The following is a 12,852-nucleotide window of genomic DNA, read 5'->3' as shown; positions in this document are numbered from 1 at the left end:
TGTGTGTGTAAGAGAGAGAGAAATTTTTTCATGTTAAGCACTATGCAAATAATTAAATTTCACTAGAGGCATCTAAAATAATGCCTCATTTTTGTCATAAAAATAAAAATGAAGTATCTTGAAAGAGTGAAGTGCTACAGCTCTTAATGAATGGACCTGATATGGATAATAAAGAGCAAGATACTATTAAATGTAAAGCAATTTTAATCCATATACCTTTGAATTTCTCAGGAGAGTTAAAAGGTAAATTTGGGGCCTACAAAATGAGTTTCAGTACAGCTAGGGCTGTTACATAGAAAAACCCTGTCTCGAAAAAACAGAAATAAAAAAAGTAAATTTGATCCAACTACCCAAGGCATCAGGTGAAGGCTACAGAGTTAGGTAAGAGCAGAGAGATGGCGAGAGCTTTCATGAGGGTCTAGACCCTAGCGGGTGTTAGTGAGGTTGGTATGCCATGATGGGGGGGGGGGGAGGACATCATGAATTGGTGAATGGAGACATCAAAGGCAGGGAAACGATCAGTAACCTACATACTCTAGTGAGAATCAAAACGTATTAACTGAGACTTCTGAGCTTGAAGAGTCACTGGAGAAGGAGTAGGCACTGATTCGGAAAGTGTGCCATGTGTATCTCCTAGGGTCATTACCAGATCACACGGCGGGGCTGTTTATCACTTTATATATGGAGAAGGCATCGTCACCTTCAAGTATGACTTGCTTACACTTGATTGTTAAATTCCCAATAACTCATGTCACCTGTAGGAACTCCGTTACGTCACACTTAATAAAATGATGCCCCATGTTGTAGGAGCATTTTTCTCAAGTAGTCACAGCTTTTAAAAAGCAACATGTACAAGATCATAGAGCTTATAAGATCATAGTATGATAAGTGACGCTGCTTTAATAACCATTTAATTACTTTCTGATGCTAAAACATCTGCTTTACAAGCTCAACAATACTTACTGAGTGTTGGATTTTTAATCAATAAATTAAAGAATAATTCATAAAACAATATTTTAAAATGTTTGTTCAAGCAACCACAGAAGGGTATGTTATAAGAATTATTCAGTAAGAAAAGAAAGATCACTCTCAAGAGGGTAAATACCATATGACTCCTTTGTGTGAAAATGAAAGTTTTAAGATGCCTTTTGTAGCTGCTTCTCAGCACATAAGCAGGCCTGACTTACAGTGTGTTGACTGTGCGTTCCGCAGATAGCCAGGAGTGGCCAGATTCTAGAAGGCAATCTCCCACAGGTTTCGAACAATGATAAACTATATTCTACTAAGCCATCGCCGCAGGATTCTGTATTTAAAGAAGCACTCCTACCCAATCTCTTCGCTCCAACTTGCCGTCACCCTCTAAACTCCCCCGTATCTGGGCAGGAGATTGTTTGGACTGGAATTAGACAGAAGACCCATGCTGCCAACTGCTTCTTTGTATAGCACCTGCTGCCAGCGCCTAAATTCTTGTTATCTCCACAACATGGTTTAATCTTTTAACAGTTGGCTTATTGGTGGAGAGCAAGGGGGTCCTTTGTTTCTGCCTTGGGCTGGCACCCAGTATTAACACCATGCTGTTCTTCAAGAGATATTTTGCTGGACAGTTCCCAAGTGATTTTTGCACAGGGCAGACACAGCCAGACCCATGCCAGCGTAGCTTCATTTATGTCAGTAGAAAAGAAGGAGAAGGAAGGAATCCTGCCAACTCCCGACTGACACCGCCACTAAGAGTCTTCTCGTGTGACTCTGTCTTCTTGCTCTGTTGTTTTCATCTTCTCCTCTTTTTCTTTTTCCACTTTTCATTTGAAGGAATTTCAGCAAATTAATTTTCAGTATTTTCATTATTCCCAAAGAGATAAGTTCATTGGTAAGTACAGGAAACAAACAAAAGTAATTTTTCAGAATCTGGCTATGAAGACAATAAAGCCATCTGCAAATCACTCAAGTTGTGTGAGCTAATAATGCACCCAGGGGATGTGGATGCCTGTTTCCCCATCCACGTCCTTCTGTGAGTCTTTATAATGAGTTTAAAGTCTATACAAAAGCCTGATCTCTTTGTAAAATCTGTTTTTATCTCATCAGTGCTTATGTGCATATGCACACATGCATGATAAGTATGAGTGAGCACACATGCTGTGGCACACATGTGGGGGACAGAGGACAGCTCTGTGGAATTGCTTCTTACCTTCTAACTTTAGGAATGTTCTGGAGATCCTGCTCCATCATCAGGCTCACCTGACAAATGCTTTTAACCACTGAGCCACGTCCATAGCCCAACTTGGCTTCTTTAGTCTAATAGCTTACCTCTAGAACAAATAGTTTGTGAGGGGCAAGAGAGAAATAAAATCTGTGAAAATTAGAATCAAGGGAAGAAGCACTCCAATAATTTACAACATAATATCCCATACACAGGTGTGCTTGTGTGCATGGGGGGGTGCCCCTGTGCACATGTGGACTGAAGTATTTGTGCTGAGCCCGATATCTAAGTACATACATAACTTATCTGATATTGAGAAGACCAAAGTGCTGTCATAAACTGATAAGGGAATTCTGGTTAATTCAATTGGATGTCTGTATTCATGATCTACTTAATTTTTTTAATTTTATTGATCTTTATTGAGTTGTACATTTTTCTCTGTTCCCCTCCCCTTCAACCCTCTCCCAAGGTCCCCATGCTCCCAATTTACTCAGGAGTTCTTGTCTTTTTCTACTTCCCATGCAGATTAGATCCATGTGTGTCTCTCTTAGAGTCCTCATTGTTGTCTAGGTTCTCTGGGATTGTGATTTGTAGCCTGGTTTTCTTTGCTTTATGTTTAAAACCCACTTATGAGTGAGTACATGTGATAATTGTCTTTCTGGGTCTGGTTACCTCACTCAAAATGATGTCTTCTAGCTCCATTCATTTGCCTGCAAAATTCAAGATGTCATTATTTTTTCTGCTGTGTAGTACTCCATTGTGTAAATGTACCACATTTTCCTTATTAATTCTTAGGTGGAGGGGCATTTAGGTTGCTTGTCTACTTTAAAGGATCCTTATAATCTCCCTTGTCTGAATATACTGTGCTGGTGTAGACATACTGAGCCAACTCAAACTACTTGTTTTTTCCCCAAATTATTAATAATGATGGTGTGCTTTCAACAACCACACACCATCTCCTGCAGGTTCACCAAGAAATAAACTACAAGGAGGCAAAGGAGAAACTACAGATCCCAACCTTCTTTTTAAACCAAGCACTTACTGCCTAGAAAAGTTATCATCTAAAACTTCACTTTTGATGATGTACTTTAGTACTACATTAGATAACTGCATATGTAAATTACTGTAAGAAATGTTATAAAATAGCTTTCTTTTTGCCAGCTATTTCCCCTTAGTCATTTCCACCAAAAAATAAAAAGGACTGAGAACAGAAAGTATCAGCGGAGACATAACCTCACAATCAAGCAGGGAAGGCAACCTAAGATCTAGGTATACAATCCTCAAGTGGCTTCCAATTAGTGGTCTGTCTTAGTTAGGGTTTACTATTGCTGTGAAGAGACACCATGACCATGGCAATTCTTAGAAAGAAAACATTCAATTGAGGATGGCTCACTTACAGTTTCAGAGGAGCATGGAGGCAAGCAGGTAGGCACGGTGCTAGAAAAATAGCCAACAACTTGCAGGCAACAAGAAGTTGACTGACTGACTAGGCCGTATCCTGAGTGTATGAAACCTTAAAGCCCTCCCTTACAGTGACACACTTCCTGCAGCAAGGCCACACCTATCACAACAAAACCACGCCTCCTAATAGTGCCACTTCCTATGAGATTATAGGATTATGGGATTATGGTGACAAATTACATTCAAACTACCACATGGTCTCAAGATAAGAAAGAAACTGGGGGATTGATTTAAAGTACCATGTTGCAAGCAACTGTTTATCTTTGTCCAGACTCCTTATGAACAAAGATTAATTGCCGAATAATCACATACTTTACAGTTATAGATGCATTTTGCAGGTATTAATAAGATCTGAATTTACAAATTAACTTGTAACAAATATGCTATGACTCTAAAATTAAAAACTGATCATTTTCCTGATATTTTTGTAAAGAACATTGTGATGAAGGCCCTTTGATACCTATAAAGTCAACCCCTGAAGGCCAGCAACAAAATAAGCTTCTTTTCCATCCTGGTAAACTGTAAGATGTGCCAAACACTGGAGTCCTTGCTTTTCTTCTCCTTTCTCGCATAACCAGCCATTCCTCTTGCTATCCTGTTCACATTTTTCATATTAACTACCATGAAGTTTAAATCTCACCCATTATATAGAAACATATAATTTGATTGCTCTAAAACCGAATCAATCTACAAATGTTGCCAGTGTGAGCAACAATAGGGGAGGCTGGGAAAGGTGTATGCGCCAAATTGTCAACTCGTAGTGGCTTCCAAATCTGGTTTTGAAACGGATAAAAGAGCAACAAGCTATAATTGTCAGGGTTCCAGTGGGAGCCCACATTGCAAATGGGGATTGGACATTCCAGATACTTCTCTGTAGGAAAGGTTTTACTTGTCAATAAGAGATTTAAAAGAACAGTCAGGGGTTGGGCAATGACATCTCTATTTGCAGCCAATTTTAAAACCTATGCATCGGGAATATTGGCTTTTCTTTCCCTTCTCTCAACCCCTGTTGTAATCCTCTTAGTGTCTTCTTTACCTCAGTGAGCACCAAGATTCCACAATAAAATGTCCTGGAGATGCCTGCCACCTCTGCCTGCACCCACCTTTAAAGCACTCCTTTTCGAGTTATTAAATTACTATTCCCAATGTGCTGGTCACCTCTCTGTAAGTAATTGGGGACACTTTACTGAGAGGATTTTAAAGGTTTCACAGCAAAGAGGGAGCCCCCCGCCACCACCCCGAAAGCTTCTCCTTACTGAGCAATTTATCAAGGTCTTGCTTTTCGCTCACTATTTTGGTTGAGTTTTATTCAAAATCAATGTATTCTTTCAAAAAATAGTGTGATAATATTCATTTAAGATGAATATTTTCTCATTTCACTGGGTTATGAGATCCAATTAATAAATAATAATGTATTTTCTGTCCTTTCTAGAATTAGAATGTGTGCCATCTTATAAAGTAGCTCCTGGGCAGAGCAAGCAAGCGAAAAGTCTCTTTCTGCCACCTTTCCCTGGTATCTGATATCTTTTTTTCCATTTAAGTTTGAGCTGGTTTCTGTTGAGTAGGCTAATTAACTCATCAACTTGCTTCAGTTTCCCTAACTTTGTGCCTGCAGATATTGAAGCAGACACAAGCAATATCAGGACCTGCCCTTGAGGGATCTTTGGTCTATCCAAGAGGATAAGAGGAGAGACTACTGAGTCATCATCCTAACGGTGAAACAGATCTCACCTCGGATCAAAAGATCTCAATGCCTTCTGCAAAAGAATGGCACCAAATCCTTACTGTTGACCTAAAATCCTTATGAGTCCAGCATTTGCAGTAGAACCTACCATTGTACCCTCCCTACTCCCAGAGTGCCCTCAACTGGGGTTGAGGAGAAGAGAGGTGTAGATCCCAGTTGTTTGCTGGCCAGTCAGCCTAACCAAAATATCACATCATGGGCCCAGTGATAGACCTTTTCTCTAAAAGTAAGGTGAAGAGCAATAGAGGGAGACAGCCAAGGTTGACCTTTGGCCTCCATACATGCATACATGCATGGGTAGCATTACTTTATACATGCATGCATACACACACACCTACAACACACTAGTAATAACAATAGTAATAATAAGTAGTAGCTAGTTCAATGCTACAGTATTAGAAATTTTCTGAAACTATCCATACCAGAAATAGCATGTATAGTTTAAGGAAGGAGAGAGGTAAAGACAGACTCCCTGAAGCTGTCACAGTCAGATGGGGCCAGGAACATGGGCAGGATTTCTAGAGTGTCACCGAATGCAAACTAGATGCCAGACTCCATGCTAGGACAAGGCACAAGGGAGATAAAGATGATCAGAGAGTGGTGCCAAGAAAGGTAGGAAAGAAGAAAGGAAGGAAGGGAGGAAGAAGGAAGGAAGGAAAGAAGGAGGAAGAAATGAAGGAAGGAAAGAAGAAGGGAGGGAGGGAGGGAGGGAGGGAGGGAGGGAGGAAGGGAGGGAGGGGTTGAGTTCCATGCAGAGGGATCTGCATGAGCACCAAAGGATGTGGAGTGTTTTCACAAAGCAGCAGACAAACAATACAGTTCCCCTAACACAGAAGACATAGGCAGCTGGGACTACATGAGACCCCATCTCAAAAATTTAACATACATACACATTGTGTGTCTGTATGTTTGTATGATTATATGTCACTCTGGATTCTGTGTTGACACTTACACATATTATCTGTGACCCAAGAATTTAACCAGAAAACCAGAAGCCAAGGAAGGCAAATGCTTATACTAAATCATAAAAACTCTAAGAGTTTTTAAAAGAAAGAAAGAAAAATAATTAGTTCAGAGAACACAGAACAAAGATTCCCTTTGGGGGATCTGGGATGACTACGGGGAAAAATGCAACGTAGCGGGCCGCCTTATGAACCAGGGCATGGATGTGGGAGATACATGGCTCAGGCAAGCCACAATGCAAGCGACCGTGCAAGCTTATCAGAAGCTTGTTATGGCACACCGCTCACGGGGAGGAACGAGATGAGAAAAGATTGGCGATGTCAACCGAGAATGAGGGTGGCGAGAACTTTTTAGGTAACTGTCAGGTACATAAGGGGATTTTAAATAGGAAAACAGAAACAAGAAAACCCTAGTGAGGAGCACTAACAGGAGAAGACCTGAGGGGTGTGGTTCCTGCAGGTGTCATGCAGGAAAGCAGACCTGGTGCAGAATGACCTCATCAACCTGGGTCAGACTTCTGGGAGTTGACTAACAGGAGCTTTATTCCAAGGGTATTTAAGCACAGTACAATTTGACAAAAAAAAAAGTTTCCTGGTATAATACAAACCCCAATGCACAAAAAAGAATAATTACATTGAAACTCAACTCAGGGTACATATCATTTCTTCCAAGAAGATGGATTCTAGAGATAACCTACCTGTACTAGCTTAAAGGTCTAAGGAAGGAGGTCTGGTCTAGTCTTGGTCATACAGATAGAGGAGAGATCATTTGGGCTATTAACCACCCCTGGTCCTAATTGTGGGAGCTTTGGGGAGCCTCTAGCTATATATGCCTTGGGTCTTGGTTGTAAGAGTGGCCTGAACCAACAGATAATGCAGTCACAGGGCTGTTTATTGCTCCCAACTCTCCTCTTTCTGAACTGAGGAATAGGTTTTTCATCTTTCCTACTGGAAAGACAACCCTGCGTGCTTTATCATTCCTGATTTCTCTGGAGATCTGTGGGAACAAGAGCCTTCATGCTATGCTCTCAGCAGAGACCTATGGCAGATACACCTCAGTGTCGGATAGCTTTAAAACAATGGGCACTAGCTAGTACACCCTTTTCTAAACTTGATCAAAATCAGCTGGGATTAGAAATATTTTTCCCATCTCTATAGTAACACTATTTCAAGGCACATGCTTCTAGAACAAACAAACAAAACAAGCCAAGACATTCAGCATGCATTTTGACATAATAAAGAGTCACGGGTGACACGGAGAAAAATAAATGAATCAGGTTTGGGTAATGCATCCTTTGCACTGTGCCTTAGAAATAAGGGACTCAGATCTTGGGGGCAGGAGTCCTGCTTTCTCCAGACATGTTGCTCAAGATGTCTTTTCCTTCTGCTCAAAAACTAATGTTTATGGCTGACATGAATAACTATCGACACGGAGTTCTTAGCTAAGAAATATGAGATACTTGTTCGCCTCAGATATACTTTAAATGTCCACAATAGGTCACTTGATAAACGTTATGGAGGATGAATTTCTAAGTAGAAACTGATACACAGATGTGGGCCTGATCACTATGAATTTATTCTAAACCAGTACAGCAAGTAGAGCAGACCTTAACAATCAAGGAAGTAGCATGCATCTTTTTTATTAAATTATTTATTTCTTCACATGTGTGGCAGCCAAAGGACAACCTGCAAGGATTTCTTTCCTTCCCCCATGTGAGTCCATGGATTGAACTCAAGAGCTCAGGCTTCTCCACAAGTAACTGGCCCAAGATAACAGACACATTAAAAGCTTTCTTAAAGAATCCTAACTCATTAATTATTCCTGAATGAAAAGCTGTGACAAACAATAGGATTTATATGACACAATCCAAGCATAATATTTCCAAGTGTGAACACTATATACTGTGTTAGGTTAGAAATATTTAATTAACAAAAAATAGACAGAAGTGCCTGCATAAACATTTACAAAAACAACTTCTATATTTAAGACAGACCTTTAAAAAATATCCACTGTGTAACTGTAACACAACAGCTGCGTGTCTAACATGTAAAACAGGCCTGTTACAGCACACATGGTAGGAAATGATTCTCCATGACCACCTTTTCAGAGCAATCAGGGACCTGTTGACTGGTGCAGTCAATGTTCACCGGAAATCCCTCACAGACTTCCCAACTGAGAACGATAAGATAATAAAATTATTTTGGTAGAATAAAAACATTACACTATAATATGCTTTACTAGCATTGTAATTTATGAGTAACATCCTCTAGGAGGGAGATGGTATGACACAAAGGATCTGTAAGGCATGCTAGCATTAGTAAATGAGAGAAACTAGAATTTTATCTTGCAATTATCTATGTTGTGGGATTCAATATTTAATTAATTCTTAATAAAAGTAAAAATAACTGTAGAGAATTGTCAAGTATGAAGCACAAACACATTAAGCTGGAAACAACAAAGGGCTTTTTGATACTTGCACTAGTTGGTCAAATGTAAGAAATTGTGAGAGCCTGTAGAAGCATAGCAGACTGGTGGGAATCCAGGAAAAACACAATCTAAAAAGGTTGGGTTTCACTCTTATTACAGACAAATATCCTTACTCTAAAGCAAAGACCTGGGTAATCACTGGTGCATTAGATCATACCTTTCTAATGCTATGGCCCTTTAATACAGTTCCTCATGCTGTGGGGACCCCTAACCATAAAATTATCTTGGTGCTACTTCATACCTGTAATTTTGCTACTGCTGTGAATTGTACTGTGGATAGCTGATATATGATCCTCAAAGAGGTCATGACCCACAAGTTGAGAACCACTGCCATATAGCATGTTATCCAGTAGAAACCAGTTCTTAGAATTTAACATCCCCTTACAGAGACATTTGCTACACCCATGTCCATCACTTCTCTATTAATACCAACTAGGAAGTAGAATCAACCTAAATGTCCATCACAAGGTGAATTGAGAAGAACAGTGTGGCACATACACACAATGGAACATGTTCGGCTATAATGAAAACGGAAATCTGTAGGTGAGTGGGTAGGACCAGAAAGAATCATTCTAGGTGAGTTCACTCAGGCCCAGAAAGATGAACGCAGTGTGTTCCCTTATATGAGAGTCCTACCTTCCCATCTTTTGTCTTGTGTGTTTAACTCAGAGCACACATGGGGGCCTCTAAGCAGAAAGGGGCATTTGTTTTTTAGGGGGAGATGCACTAGTCAAGAGGAAAGTACTAGATTTTACGTGAAATGCAAGCCGTGGGATGAAATCCTGGGACAGAAAGGCTTAAGCGAGGAGGGCCGTGAGAAGGTGGGGAATTCAGGTTTGTAAAGGGAGAGCTAACACCACAAAAGGGGGTATGAAAAGCAGCGTAGGAGCCGACTACCCCACAAGCCGATTTAGAAATGACGGAAGTGTAAGGAGGGTAGAAGGCATATGGGAAAGGGAGAAGGCTGCTGGATTAAACATATCTCACATGGATAAGGAGGAAGATTGGGGAGGGGGCGGGGGTGAGTTTTCCAAAGCCAAGTTTGTATGAACATGCCTCATGAGAACCTACTAGTGAGTAAACTAATTTCAAAATAAAACTGCAATTAAAAGAATTGAAACAGAATTACCCTAGGTGAGTGGTCAGTCACTCCCAGAAGACATAGCTTCCTAAATAAAAATCTTAGTGCCAGGCCATAGATTCCTTCCTATGAATTATTGATCATGAAGCTCCCAGAAATCTCCAAAGCAGCACAAGTGATTGCCATTGTTTTTGGTTACCCACCATAACTGCATGGTAAGATCCGTTGCTAAAGACACCACACACTCTGGACATAGAAAAATCAGTCTCAAGCTGACCAAAAAACTCCTTCTCTGCCAACTAGCTTTTATAGGGTCAGAAGATGCTATGCAGTCTGATGAGGAAGAAAAGACATTGATAGTTTGACCAAGTACTGGACCTTGCATGGTATATGCCAACCCACCAAGCCACAAACGCCAACAGGTGAGATAGTGGTACAGCCACTATGGAGGTACCAACTGCTTTATTAGATCTGAGGCCTTCTCTTCAGGAGGTAATTTCATATCACGGTCTTATAATCATGCTCAAAAGTCCATAACTAGAAAAGTTCCAGGCCCTGGGGTAGAACCTGTTGTTGCCGTTGTGCTAAGTGTTACCATGCTGCTAATTTTCTTTTTAAATGTTTATGCTCATGACCAAAGGGAGAGCTAACACAGGCTGCTCTCAACCCTGGTCAAAGAAGTTTCATTTTACAGTGGGCGTCAGTAAATGAAGACATGCCTAAATGGCCAAAATACTAAGAATAAAAGACTCTCAATACTCAGCCCCAAAGGGGAAATTTATACTAGTCTCCTACAGTGTGCTCAGGGAACATCATGGCAGAGGGGACAGAACGGGTGTTTTAACCAAAGGATGCACAGAAGGGCTATAACATGCTGTCTGGGACATGAGAAGGTGGAGGCAGTTATATCTCAAGGCGGCTGTGCTTGCTTGCACAGAACCATATAAGATCAAGCTGGCCAGAACCCTAGCCCAGATGATACAGATGTTGTTCAGGCCCTACCCTTTACAGAGGAGCCACTGTGGTGCTCAACTGAGAAGATGGAGAATCTTTCCTCATCGAGGGTGTGGCCATTGGTAGGCTTCCCATAACCATTGGAGAGACAGTTCCAACTTTACATAAATGGGCTATCCAAAAAAAAAAAAAAACTTGAAGCTGAGGGAAGTGTTAGGGGAGTCTTCAGCAGGAGAAAGTAGAGATGTAATCGTATTCCATTTTGTAAGTGTGTGACATTTTCAAAAATTAAAAAAAAATAAGAAAGGAAACAGTTCTGAGACTGATAATGGCAATTCTACCAATAATCTGAAAAATAAGGACATGAGTCACTAGAGAGATTTCCCAGTGATTAGGAGCACTGGCAGCTTTTCCAGAGGATCTGGATTCGATTCTCAGCACCTACAAGTCAGGAAACAACTGTTTGTGGCTCCAGTTCCAGGGAATCTGTCGCCCTCTTCTGACACCAACAGATACTGCATACATAAGGCAAGTGTGTGCAGAAAAACACCCACATACAAAAATAAATAAAATGCCAAAGAAATTTTAAAAATGCATGACTGTAAGGGTTGGAATGACCCATTTTAGAGTATAGCAAAGCTTTGACCAGAGTATACAATGAAGCAAACTAACACAGTTAGTTCATGATAAATCCAGGCAGGCAGCTTTATGTCATTATATTTAAGAACCCCATCACCTCAGCAAAACAGCACTTTTTGTTCCCAACAAAGAAAAATTAAAAATGACTATGTGATGGGTAAGGGGTGTATCTCAGCAATAACACATGAACTGAAAATCTAAACTCTTAGTCAAAAACTTAAGGGAAGGCTCTAGGGAAAATTTCTTCTAAAGAATTATTTAATATATTCCTATTTTCATGTGTGTTCACACAGACACTCATGACACTTGTGTGTGGTGGAGGTGAACATACTACAGTGTTCGTGTAGATGACAGAGGATTACACTGGCAGTCAGTTCATACTCCCCACACCTTTATGTGGGTTCTGGGGTTGAACTCATGGCACCTAGCTTGTAACACATATGCCTTTATCTCCTAAGCCACATCACCAAGCAGATCTAAGGGAATTTAAGAAAGATTTCTAGACACAAAAAAAATCTTCTTATAAATGGAAAAATACTCATTAAAATTAATTCTCTACCAAGCTAAAGAGAACAGGAGGGACGTATCCAAAACTCACATGGGTAGTGGAAGCAGCCAGTGAGGTTAGGGCCGCAGAACCAGTATACATATCCTTTTGATTTATCAACAGACTATCCATGCGTAGATGAGTAAACCTCAGCAAAATGCTTTGGGATTTTTTTTGGCTATGCCCTCTACTCTATCCTTTTTAGATATATACTAAAGAAATGTAATTTGCTAAATTATGCTGTACTAAAAGTAGATGGGAACATACAGAGAGGTCATCTAACCCGACCTAGCATAGGTGTCTTGCTGTGGTAACCAATAAGCTATTCACAAGTCACATATTTCTGTTTAAGATAATTTGAATAAATTATAAAATTAAGTTCCTTAGTGCCAGTCATCACATTTTAACCAGTCATAGATCAAACTTCAGTGATCAAGTACTGGCTGGTAGGAAGGCATTAAGGTCCTTAAGAGAAATGATACCAGTTCGAATCCTGGCTCACCATGTACCAGCAGTGTGAGTTTGGGCAAATCTTTCTTTTTGTTCTTGGTTTGCCTCTGAAAAACAGAGTCCTAACAGAGACTGCTGGGGATAAGCCATCATTTGAAAATTAAATACAATGTTAAATCATTAATTTATAAGTCAACATTGAATAGGTGACAGTTTTTGTTATTCACAGGTAAGAAACTCATATCCATCTGTTTGTGGGTAGTTATGAGCAAGGTGGTGCTATACTTCCGTTCTTTCCAAGAATTCTGGGTTTTTCTTTCCACTGTCTC

The 12,852-nt window shown here is 40.3% G+C and overlaps 1 protein-coding gene across 1 annotated transcript in view; it reads right to left on the bottom strand.

The window, feature by feature from the left end:
* The window catches only part of Dcdc1 (doublecortin domain containing 1), a 305,860-nt gene that overhangs the window by 191,682 nt on the left and 101,326 nt on the right, over nt 1-12,852 (bottom strand). The window contains 1 exon segment of the mRNA XM_005364457.2: nt 8,435-8,537. Coding sequence (XP_005364514.2) covers nt 8,435-8,537 — 103 coding nt within the window.

Source organism: Microtus ochrogaster (genome assembly GCF_000317375.1).
Source record: "Microtus ochrogaster isolate Prairie Vole_2 chromosome 14 unlocalized genomic scaffold, MicOch1.0 chr14_random_1, whole genome shotgun sequence".
Lineage (NCBI taxonomy): Eukaryota > Metazoa > Chordata > Mammalia > Rodentia > Cricetidae > Microtus > Microtus ochrogaster.
The sequence above is the reverse complement of the archived record's forward strand: the minus strand, read 5'-3'. Positions and strand labels throughout refer to the sequence as shown.